Source organism: Mustela nigripes, chromosome 2, assembly GCF_022355385.1.
Source record: "Mustela nigripes isolate SB6536 chromosome 2, MUSNIG.SB6536, whole genome shotgun sequence".
In the NCBI taxonomy this organism is placed as follows: Eukaryota; Metazoa; Chordata; class Mammalia; order Carnivora; family Mustelidae; genus Mustela; species Mustela nigripes.
The window spans coordinates 14779612-14791457 of record NC_081558.1 but is presented as its reverse complement, the minus strand read 5'-3'; the positions used below and the strand labels follow the sequence as shown (position 1 = coordinate 14791457).

General features: G+C 52.3%; 1 protein-coding gene across 2 annotated transcripts in view; it reads right to left on the bottom strand.

The window, feature by feature from the left end:
- NCAN (neurocan) overlaps positions 1–7815 on the bottom strand; it is a 25977-nt gene extending 18162 nt beyond the window's left edge. Inside the window, exons 1-3 of one of the 2 annotated variants that reach the window (XM_059389507.1) lie at positions 7678–7815; positions 2965–3044; positions 1460–1873 (exon numbers count right to left, since the gene is read on the bottom strand). In XM_059389507.1, coding sequence (XP_059245490.1) covers positions 1460–1873; positions 2965–3037 — 487 coding nt within the window. In that variant the 5' untranslated portion in view covers positions 3038–3044; positions 7678–7815. The remainder of the gene's footprint in view (positions 1–1459; positions 1874–2964; positions 3045–7677) is intronic. The other variant, XM_059389508.1, reaches the window with a different exon arrangement.
- Between the last annotated feature and the right edge of the window lie 4031 nt (positions 7816–11846).

The window sequence follows — 11846 nt, the reverse complement described above, 5'->3', positions numbered from 1 at the left end:
AGCTTGATCCCAGGACCCTGGGATCATGACCTGAGCCGAAGGCAGAGGCTTTAACCCACTGAGCCACCCAGGCACCTCTTAAAAATAAAATCTTAAGGGGCGCCTGGGTGGCTCAGTTGTTAAGTGTCTGCCTTCAGCTCAGGTCATGATTCCAGTGTCCTGGGATGGAGCCCCACATCCGGCTCCCTGCTCACCAGGAAGCCTGCTTCTCCCTCTCCCACTCCCCCTGCTTGTGTTCCCTCTCCCACTCTGTCTCTCTCTCTGTCAAAGAAATAAACAAAATCTTAAAACGGGGGGGGGGGGAATAAATATATGTATTGATAGAGGAAGCTATGGAAGATGACAATGGGAGATCAAGTGTTTCTTCCTCAGCCTGGAAATGGAGTCATGGAAGACTTCCTGGAGGAGGTGACATGGGCTCACTGTGACTGAAATTTTGATTTAGGGATGAAAGAAATATCTGAGCAAAACAAAGGAATGAAACATTTTATTCTCTTTTATCAGAGGCCCTGGAAGGCAACAGCTGCATCTCAGTTATGATTCTATCCCCAGCACCAGACTAGCATATGGTAGGTGCTCAATAAATGTTTCATTGAATGGATCGATTGAACAAGCCTAGAGGTGGAATTTTCTTCCTTCCTCATTTACCAGTTTCCTTCAAGCTTTATCAGTTTTGAGCAGCAAGGCCTTGGAAAAGGAATAGTTGGCTGACCGCATAAAATATGCAGTAAGACACTGTTGGGTGGGGGAAGACTGGGGGTGTAGGGACTTGCCCATGGCCAACAAAGGTTAAGGGAAATCAACTTCCCAGCAAGCATCCACAGGATGTTTTCCACACAACACGCATTCACTGAGTCCTTTGTCAATTACCTTTTTACGCATCAACTGTGCCACACACCCTGTTCTAGGACTTTGCTTTAATAATCAAGAAATTTTTTTGTTTTGTTCACCTTGATCAGTTAGGAAAAGAAGCACAGGATATTTCAACAGAAGGAATTTAATACTGAAGTGGGTTAAACAGGTATTTGAGGACTGTTATTTACTTAAGATATTTTTCAATTGACTTTAGAAGGAAAACCTCACTCTTTAAAACATAAATTTATTTTATTGTATTAAAAACATAAATTTATTGTAAAAGCAAATCTGTATTCCTATTTCAAATAGAAAGTCAATATACTCTGTCTTATGGGAAAGTAAGTAACCATGGAAGGGACTTAAAGTTATAAAAGCCTATAAAATACTATGGTCCACAAGAGACTGAGCCAGAAGCTGCTCTCTCTTAGCTAAGAGAGAAGTGTGACAGAAAGGGTAGTCCTGGAGAAGATTTTCTTTGGGATGTTATCAGAAGACTCAAAAGAGAATCATTGTTCAAGAAGTGATCTCTAAGGTGACATTCTGTGGATGAGCTTCAGGCTCAGCCCCCCTCCCAGGCTTGTCCTCTCCCCTGCCCTCAACTGACCTGTCACCTCCAGGGGCACTAGGTCCTGCTCATCCTCGATGCCCCTCACCACCTGGCAGCGATAGAGCCCAGAGTCGCTGGCCCTCAGTGGTCCCAGTAGCAGCGTCGCGTTGGCCCGGTGCCGTGGGTAAGCAGGCAGGGACACGCGTCCCTGCCAGCCCTTGGCCACCCGAACCACGTTGTCCTTGGCCACCAGGATGGGCAAGTCCTGACGCTGGCCCGACGCAGCCCGCACCTTGGTCCACTTGATCCGAGGGGCTTCTCGGGCTGTACCTGGCCGTGGCCGCAGGGTGAAGAGACAGGGCAAGGCTACCAGCTCAGCCAGCGCGGCCCGAACCAACCCCGATCCCACTTTCTGCATGTGGAGCCCCTTGTCAATGGTGGCAGAGGCAGCAGCAGTGGTGTCCTGTGTGCCTGGAGTGGACAACATGGAAAGAGGACAGGACTCAAAGACAAGGACTATCAGAGAACGTTATTTCCCTCACCTTATGGATGGAGAGACTGAAGCCAGAAAGAGTAGGTTGCCTAAAACGTCGTAATAGGGGCACCTGGGTGGCTCAGTAGGTTAAGCCGCTGCCTTCAGCTCAGGTCATGATCTCGAGGTCCTGGGATCGAGTCCCACATCGGGCTCCTTGCTCAGCAGGGAGCCTGCTTTCCTCTCTCTCTCTCTCTGCCTGCCTCTCTGCCTACTTGTGATCTCTCTCTGTCAAATAAATAAATAAAATCTTAAAAAAAAAATAAAACGTCATAATATAGTCAGCGGATCTGTGATGTGCACAGATCTGTGAGCAGAAGAGGTGTAATAGGGTCAGATCCCTTCATATTCTGCCTCCACTCCAAAACCAGATCTTGGCTGCCAGGGGTTTGACTCTCTTGTCACTGCTCACTGTACGGCCATGGGAAAGTCACTGTCCTTCTCTGAGTCACAGTTGCTCCAAAAGTTAAGGCAGCCATGAGAAGGGAAATGTTGTGGAGTACCTTCTAGATAATGGACACTCTATACATAGCAATCAGTTCATTTGATTTTCATAACCATAGGCCGAGGTAGTCATGTCTCATTATGTTTCAGGGGAGTTGAGGAAACTGAGTCTCAGACACATCATTGTACTTGCCTAAGACCACAGAACCAATCAGGAGGCATTTCTAACGGCTGGGGAGATGCCAAGGAGAGTTACACATACCTTATTTCAATTGCCCCACCCTTGGCAGGCATCACTAATCAATCTCTACACTATTCTCATCATTTTTTTTTTTCCCTCTCTCTCCAGCTCATCTCAGCAAAACAGTGAGAGGCAGGAACCTCCAGCCTCCGCTGGCAATGACTAAAAATAACCTCTCAGGTGTCTTGTTCGCTTTTGACTGTTCAAAGACCTTTTTTATCTATTCTCATTTTATTCTCCAGACCAAGCCAGAGAGCCAGCAGGAAAAGGCTCTAGAGTTAAAAAGCTTCCCCATCTTGTCAGTACCCCGGAAACCAACCTCTCCCACCCCACAAGCCCACTCACTCTGTTCCCCAGCCACAAACAGCAGCATCTGGAACATCAGGAGGCCTGAGGCCCACACAGATGTGGCCCCCATACTGGACCTGGAACAAGATGGAGAGAGAAGTGGAATGGGAGTGAGTGTAACCTTCCCAGACAGTGTGGAAGGACCAAGTCCCCCCACTCTACACATCTGGAAACTGGGGCTCAGAGCAGCTAGTGTGTCACTGAAGGTCACACAGTCAGCAAGCAAGGGTTGATCTAGGATCTAAGCCCACGACCAGCTGACTTTAGAATCCCAACAAACAAGTCTCACAGTCAGAAGCATGCGTGCTGGAGTGAATCAGAGTTGGGGTTATCTCTCTGCCTGTTCTTTGCTGTGTGACCTGGAGAAAGCAGATTAGCTTCTCTGTGCCTTGGTTTCTTTGTAGGTTAGACAGGGATAACATCAGGTAGTTGGAAGGAACAGATGCAAAAATACAGTTGATACATATCAAATGTCCAGAACTGGGTGGCTCAGTCAGTTAAGCAACTGCCTTCAGCTCAGGTCATGATCCCAGGGTCCTGGAATCAGGCCACACATGTGGTTCCCTACTTTGTGGGGAGCCTGTTTCTCCTCTCCCTGCCATTCCCCTTGCTTGTGCACTCACTAGCTCTCTCTGTCTAATAAATAAATAAAATGCCTAGAACTGCTTCACATGAAGGAGTAAATTTGAGCTGTTGTTATTATTATTTAAAAAAATTATTTATTTAGGTGATTTCTACACCCAACCTGAGACTCAAACTCATGACCGTGAGATCAAAAGCCACATGCTCTTCCAATTACGCCACCAGCCTCCCCTGAGCTGTTGTTATTATTATTATTATTGACATTAACACAGCCAAGATCGAAATCTCATTTTTCAGGTTGGCCTCACCCGTAAGACTAGGGTTTCCTAAAGGGCAGCAGTCAGTCCCAGTCTGCCTGGGGTCCCCAGTCCTGGCAGTAGGCTGGCCTCCATGCCAGCCTTTAATCTGGTTTGCTGACTGACACGATTCTCAGCTTCAATTCCAGGATTTGGTTGTCGCCAAGATTCTATTCTTGGTTTCTGAGATTTTTGAGAAGCTGCCAAGTCCCAGCTGGAGGAAGGGGCCTCACCCCTGCCCACCCCAATCTCTTTCTGTCTTCATACTACCTAGTGAAGCTGCCTCCTAGGTCCACAGAGAAACTCTAGTTATGGGTCCGGCCTTCTCCCCTGTGGCCCCAGGAGGACCACAACCGGGAGGGCAATTATTGAGTGCCAACCATAAGGCCCAAACCAGGCACTGGGACACAGCAGTGCCCTCCCAGGTTTCACATCCTTCCAGAGACTAGAAACCCTGGGGAGGTAGTCCCTCCCCAATGTGTTCCAACCCTCTGTACCTCTCCCCTCACTGGGGCTCAGGAGATGGGGACAGATGGCAAGTTAAAACACACTTTTTATAAACCCAGCTTTTGCACCCTTACCCCAATAAAAGGATAGCCCCGAGAAAGGGAGTGTAGATAGAGCCAGAATGGGGGCTGTGGAGGACAACTAGTCCCATCCCCAACGACCTTTCCCAGATCCCAGAAGCCCTACTGGGAGGCCAGCCAGGGACCTATCCGTGGTGCTGAACTCTGGGGCGGCAATGAGGGGACCCTGCCCAGAGGGGACACTGCCACTTAGTCTCCTTGCCTTCCTCTGGCAGCACCTCTAGCCCAGAGAGGACAGCAGTTTGCCTAAGGCTGCACAGCAGAGCAGAGTCCAGACCCCAGGATGGTGTTCCCAACTACCAACCCGTAAATCTCAGCAACATCTCTCTCCATCTCAGGCTGTCCTCATTTCTCCACCTTGGAACCTTGAATAAGTGTGACGTCCCCTGATGGCTGTTCTAGGCCTGGCAAGGTATTAGAGGGTGGGGCAGGACTCTGGGCTGCACCTGCCCCAAGACGGCTTTAGGAGGGGGTGAGTTCAGAGAATACACAGAACACACACACACACACACACAGAGTATGATTAAAAGCACAGATTACCTCCAGGGCTGCCTGGCTAGTTCAGTTGGAGAAGCATGTGACTCTTGATCTGGGGTCATGAGTTCAAGCCCCACACTGTGTGTAGAGATTAAGTAGGAAAAAAAAAAAAAAAAAGCCCTGCCTCTACTTTTCATACATTGTATGACCCTTTAAACAGGCTGCTTCATCATCGTCAGTCTCCCCACCTGTAAAATGGGGATCACCCAGCATGTACCTCATAGGGTTATGGTGAGGATGGAACAAGCTAAGACTGGTGACATGCTAGAAATGTCAAATTAAAAATCAGCTTTTTGTATACAAAGCCTCATGTACACATGCAAATGTACAGAGGTGATCCAAACAGTGACAGTTTCAGGTGCACCCTCCCACGTGCACACATGCCCTCCCAGATGCACTCTGTTCCCTCCACTTGCACCCCCACACCTCTTTTCTTAAAATACCTCCTCCCCAGAGCAGCCAGAGGTGAGCATTTACACAGCTGTCTGGGGCTCGTCCCCTCATGAATAATGCACAAGCCTCATGCATATGCAAACAGGGGCTTGTGGGGCCTTGGAGGAGGGGCGGCCCGGAAGGAGTGTGTGTGTGTGTGTGTGTGTGTGTGTGTATCCTTCCCTCATACCCACCTCCTGTCTTAGTGGGGACTGAATGTGGGTGAGATTGCCAGCAGGCGTTTTTGTGTGTTCCTAGATGCACATCAGGATGCTGTGTCCAGGCAAGGATATGAACTTGTGCCCTGTGATGTACGGATGTGTGCATGGGTCTGCAGCCGCTCTGTGCACTGCATGGAGCATAGGAGACCCACTGTGGTCTCTGGGTGTGCAGGTCCAAGTGCCCCTCTGCAGGGGCCATGAGCACATGTGTGTTTCTAGCCTTGGAGTCTGGGCATATTCGTGAGCATGGCCATGACCGTGGAACTCCTCAGAGGAGAACGGAAGCCAGGCTCAATAAACCATCTCAGGCTGCCCCTTGGGAACCTGAACCCCAATGTCTCCCCGTTAGCTCCCCAACTCTGCACACAAACCATATCTTACACCCCCATGCTCAGGGTCCACACCATCAATCACAAGGAGAGGACCCCCTTTCTGTACATGCAGCCACACACCCCAGACTCAGAGCCTGGGAGACACACACGCACACTCGGATTCACAGTGACATTAACAAAGAGAGACAATATGGGCACTTACAAGGCAGGCAGCACGTCTTCTGCACAAAGACACACACCCACAGTCTCAGGCTCTCCACATAAACCCCTCGATGAGGCCATACCAGCAGACACAGTTCCTCACACACACTCACACATGGTGATGCCAACCCCTGGCACAGACCAGGCTGGATAAATGTGGCCTTGGTGACTGGTGGGCACACATCATTTTGCCACCTGGTGATGTGGCCCCCGGCATAAGTTTCCTGACAAAGACACAATCTCAGTCACATTAGAGTCACAGAGGACCCCAGACCCTCCATGGGCACACAACATCTCTCAGCATGGGGTAGACACACACACACACACACACACACACACACCACCTCCTGGGGCGGGGGCACCTTCCATCTGGGAATGTCCCTGAGCCAGCGAAGGTGCTGGGTTCTGAGGTCCCACGATCTGCCCACCCCTCCCTCTCTGCCCTTCCCCCACATCCCCCGCTGGGGCCCAGCGCCAACCCTCTCTTCATCCTGGCTGTCTCCCATTAATGCTGCTGAGAGGAACAAAGCCCCGCGCACAGAAATGGGGGTCGCTCCTCCCTAGGCTGGGCCTGGGGTCCCAGTCCCCTACTTTCTAGTGCCTATGCCCCCAAACCAAGCCAGGACTTCTACAAGCATCTCTGTGGGCAGCCTGAACTAAAGGGGTGAGGCAAGAGTCTGTGTCTCTCTGTGAGGACACGGTCAGATGTGGAGGTGCTGGGAGCGGCCCCCCTCTTGGGACTGGGTGCCCCTCACGGGTCCTGGGGATCCTAACTGGGGGCTTTTGTTGACTCACACCTAGCATTCACCTGGGAGACCCAGTGTGCTCCCTGAGAGAAGGGACACCACCCCAACTCTAGATCTGAGGGAACAACAGGGACCACCTTGGGAAGGAGCCCCCCAGAGCCTCCTCCCTGAATCAGGATGTTGTGACAGGACCTGGGCCAAAAGGAGAGGGAGCCTGTAGGGTGCCCCTTTCCTGTGGCGGTTCATACTCAGGAAAGGCCCCCTTTCATCATACTCAGGCTAATCTGGAGGGACCCCCTCCCTGCTGCAGTCCAGCCTGGATTCCTCCATTCATCTGCAAATTGGGAATCCCCACTTAAAATCCTGGGGTGTCTCGTCTCAGACACTAGGATGCCCAGTTCTGGAGCCCCCATATAGCATCTGGGTGTCCCCTTCTTCTCTCTAAAGTCAGGGTGCCCTCCCTTAGCCTTGGTTCCCAGTGTCCCCTCCCCACTTCTGAGACCCACCCCCAGTCCTGCCCCCTCCCCACCTTGGGATTGTCTCCGCATTCCCCGGCAAGCCGGGGATTGACCCCCAAATCCAAGTCCCCTTGATATTCCCAAGCGCCCTCCCAGTTTGCGTTCTCTCCCCAACCTGGATTTCCCCTCCCCCCCGCTCAACCCCCCTTTTCTGGGGGCTTCTCTCTGATCCCAGGCCCCCTCCCCAATCTTGTGCTGTCTCTAATCCAGAGGACCTCTCCCCCAACGCGGCCCCCTCCCCACGACGGACCCCCCCACCTGACTCCTAGCTCGGACGCATCCCGGGGCGGTCGCGCGGCACAAAGGACGCTCCGGCTCGCCTTGCTCGCGCGGGGTCCAGCCCCTGCGCCCTGCGCTCCGCTCGCCCCAGAGCCGCTTCAGCGCTTATAAAGGGGCCGCGGGGCTGCTCTGCGCATGCGCCCCTGCCTGCCGGAGGCCTCCGGCTGCGCGAGAGCGGGGGCTCCACCTACCTAAAGCCCCCCTCCCCACCTCTGTCACCTCACACCCCACCCAAAGGAAGACTGCGTCTGATTTCCTGACCATTTGCTCATGTGCCCCAGGAATCACATTAAATATTCCCAGACTCCCCATGGTGGGGTCTGTCCCATCTTACAGATGTGGAAACTGAGCCCCAGGGAAACGAAGTAGCTCCCGCGGTAGCGCGGAGAGGAAGGGCAGAGCTGGGATTCCAACCCTGCTCTGCCTGACTTTCCAGGGCTCACACCTGAAGCAGTTTTGGCTACAGTTGCTGTTTTATCTCGCGTGTAGAGAGGAAGCTCAGGCTCAGAGAGGATAGGAATATCCCTGGGTCACATAGTTGGTGAGAGACTCGCAGCGCTGGAGCCCAGGCTTGTCACACCCCACAGCTGTTTCCATCAGCTGCAGCCTGAATGTATCATTCTTTCATTCGTTCCTTGATCCAGTGGGCATGCATAGCGCATGAGCAGATACTGTTATCACAGGAATGCTTTTGCTTTGGGCAAGTCTTCGCAGAAAGACTTCAACCTTAAGAAGTCCAGATCCATTACAAAGAAATATTATTCAGCCATAAAAAGGGAAGGAGCGCTGCTACACACACATCATGGATGAATCTTGAAAGCATGCTGAGTGAAAGAAACCAGACACAAAAGACCATAGTATGGTTCAACTTATATGGCATGTTTAGAACAGACAAATCCAGAGACAGGAAGTAGATTAGCGGTTACCGGGGGTTGGGGGAGGGGCAATGGAGAATGACTGCAAATGGGTCCCGGTTTCCTTTTGGGATGATGAAAGTATTCTAGAACAAGATAGTGGTGATCGTTGCTCCCTCAGGCACATATAACTAATGCTACTGAATTGTACACCTGAAAATGGTAAATCCCCCCTATCCCACGTGTGTGTGCACGCTGATGGGGGGACAAATAGGTGACAAGATAGTTTTGACAATATTACCAAAGAGCAAAGAGGGGATGGAAATGAGTGAAGGTTGAAGAAGAATCTCAGAGAGCAATGTTGCCTCAAGGCATCGGTATGGGTCCATGTCTCGTGCATGTGGCCCCAGTCTTCTGGTCCAGGAGTGGGCCAGTAATGGCCGTAGGGGTCAGAGTGACACACCGGAAGGGACGCTTACTGTTCAGTCCTCATCACAGAGGAGAGATGGAGGTCAGGGATCATGATGAGATCAGTGTCTGCGGCTGACAGGCTGGTGTATGGGGTGATCGTGGCAGCATTTGGTGGGGCGGTCGGGGGTCTGGGTGTGATTGTGCAACATGCAAGGGATCCAAGCAGCTTTGCCTCCACGAGTTCAGGGTTCAAAACGTCCCTTTTCCACTCCGAAGAAAGTGACTCTGGGCCGGCCATTTCATCTTTCTGTGTCTGTTACCTTATCTAAAAGAAGGAAAATTAATAAGAGTCCCAGTCTTACTGGATTGCTGAGAGAATGAAGTGGGAAGTAAACACATAAGATGGGGGCTGCTGTTGGGCTGTTGCCCATTTTCCAGCTGGAGAAACTGAGGCTCAGAGGTGTGGGACCATCTGCTTGAGGTTGTACGATATGGATACAGGCCAAGTGGGAGCCTAGGTTCATGGCCTCAGAGCCAAGTTGACCCTCGCCCCTGACTGCCCCCACCTCTCTACACCCCTTCCTCCCTACCCCCATGTCCCCCTGGCCAGTGCCAGGACTGAGCTTAGAGGGGCTGGCCTGCGGCCCAGGGGAGGTGGGAGGGGCGGGCTGTTGCTGGGGGCTTGAATAAGGCAACCTTGCCTGGGAATCTGCTGGGCTCAAAGAACTATTTATAGGCCTGCACTGGGATTGGGTGATCCACCCCCGCCAGCCCTGAGTGCCTTCTCTGTACCCCCACACTGGGGCCCAGGCCAGGGGCTGGAGCGAAGTTGGGGGAGGAAACAGGCGAGGAGGCTGGTGGGCAAGAGCAGGAGCCAGGAGTTCGGAGCTTCCAGGAGAGCTGGTTCTCAGGGGTGGACAGTATTCCAACGTGCTTCTTAACATACCCAAGGTGACACAGAATTGACACAAGCAGTCCCGTTCACATGTGTCACACAATGTCACCAACAAACCCTTAACCCACATCACATCCCAGACACACTGTGACAGCACGGGTGGGTTATATAGAACCACATGAGACAAGGCCGCATATATGTCACACCAACCATGTACGATCTCATTTGGTCACACGCAAGTCACTTGTGTTACACAACCAAACTCATAGCTGCGATCCCAGCCACACCTCTAGCCCCTTCACGCTCAAATACACATGTCGCCGTTCATACCTACTGCCCCTTTGCCTTGCCGGCAGCCACCAAGGCCCACATTTGTCCCACATCGCTCACCTCTAACCCTGTTTATAGACAAGGGTGCACCTCCAGACAGCCAGCACCCAATGAAAATCCCTGGGCCCCCCTGGTACCTGCACAGAGATCCATCTCAGAGCCCAGCCAATCGTGCTCACCATTCAACACACCCGGCCACCCCCTCCCACTCCTACTGTCACCTCCACTTCTCCAGGCTCCCAGGTTCCCAGGCTCGCACCTCGCTAGGACTGACAAGTCCAGCCGGCAGCTAGTGTGCATGTCTCTTCTAAGGTGGGCCTTGTCCGGACCAGGCAGACCCTGGCAGATAAGTCACACCTGGACCTGCCCCACTGGGACCTGCTGGCCTGGGAACGGTCACCCTCACCCCCACAGACTCTAGGCTGGGGCCTTAAAGCAATCATTACACTTATCCCCCAGGGGGAAACCAAGGCTTGAAGCTTTCTGAAGACCTTTTCCTACCCAGCTCTGCTGTGACAAACACATGGGAAGTTGGACCTGTTTTTTTTTGTTTGTTTGTTTTGTTTTGTTTTTTTGCAACGGGTGGGGCTGTATCCCCAGAGAGAGACCTTGCTGACCCAAACTGGCTGTGTGACTTCAGCAAATACCTGACCCTCTCTGAGCCTGTTTCCTCTCTTGACAAACGCAAAACCCAATCCAGGGGGAAAAGACCTCCAGAGCCAGACAGGTTTGAATCTTGGTCCCCCTGGAGGACCTTAGCCAAATGACTTTGCTTTTCTGTGCCTCAGTTTCCCTCGGTGAACTGGAGTGGCAGCTCCTGGCTCTTCCAGAGCTTCCTCAGCCCCAACCTCTGGGTGAGGAGGGAGGGAGTGGCTAGTTTCTTCGCACCAGGCAAATGAATGGGCCACTTTTGGCTGCCCTGCTGGGAGCTTAGAGCTGCTAATTCCCTGGAGAAACAGGAGGTTCTTTCATGCCTAGGCGCCAGTGGGGTGAGGAGGCGGGAAGAGGGTACTGAGCTGGCCTCATCCCAATGGGCAAGGTGGCTCCATGCCAAGACCAAGAATGGTGTGCAGGGCCCTAGGGCCATGCATATCCTCCCTGGGAGCTATTGGCTGTATCCTCAGCTGTAAAATGGAGGTGATATGGACCCGTACAGAAGGTTTAATGAAACAGTGGATGGAGACAGAATGTGACTTCAAGTCAAACACAGGATGGGCTGGCCATCTTTGTTATATGTCAGCCCATAGAATCCACTGAATTCTCCAGCAGTCCTATAAATAGAATTCCCTCCATTTTACAGATGAGAAAATCGAGGTTCAGAGAGGTCAGCATAGTTGTCCAAGATCACATGGCCAGTGAGTGAGTGACCCACCCAAGATTCGAACCAAATCTGGACGCTCCAGGGTCCATGCTCTTCCCACCTTCCTCTGGGTGTAAGGAGGTCTATTCTGCCACCCGCAGTCTTGGCCCCAGCCCTGAGACAAAGAGATCCAGGTCTAGATGGCACCAGGCCATGACTGAATGCAGGAAGTCCTGGCAGGCAGTGGCTGATGGGGCGGCTCTTCCGCTGGTGCCCCAGTTTCCCAGCCAGCCCCCTCTCCTGGAGTGGGCTTGGGACGATGCTAGCAGGATGCCAAGAGAACCATTCCCCTAGCCCT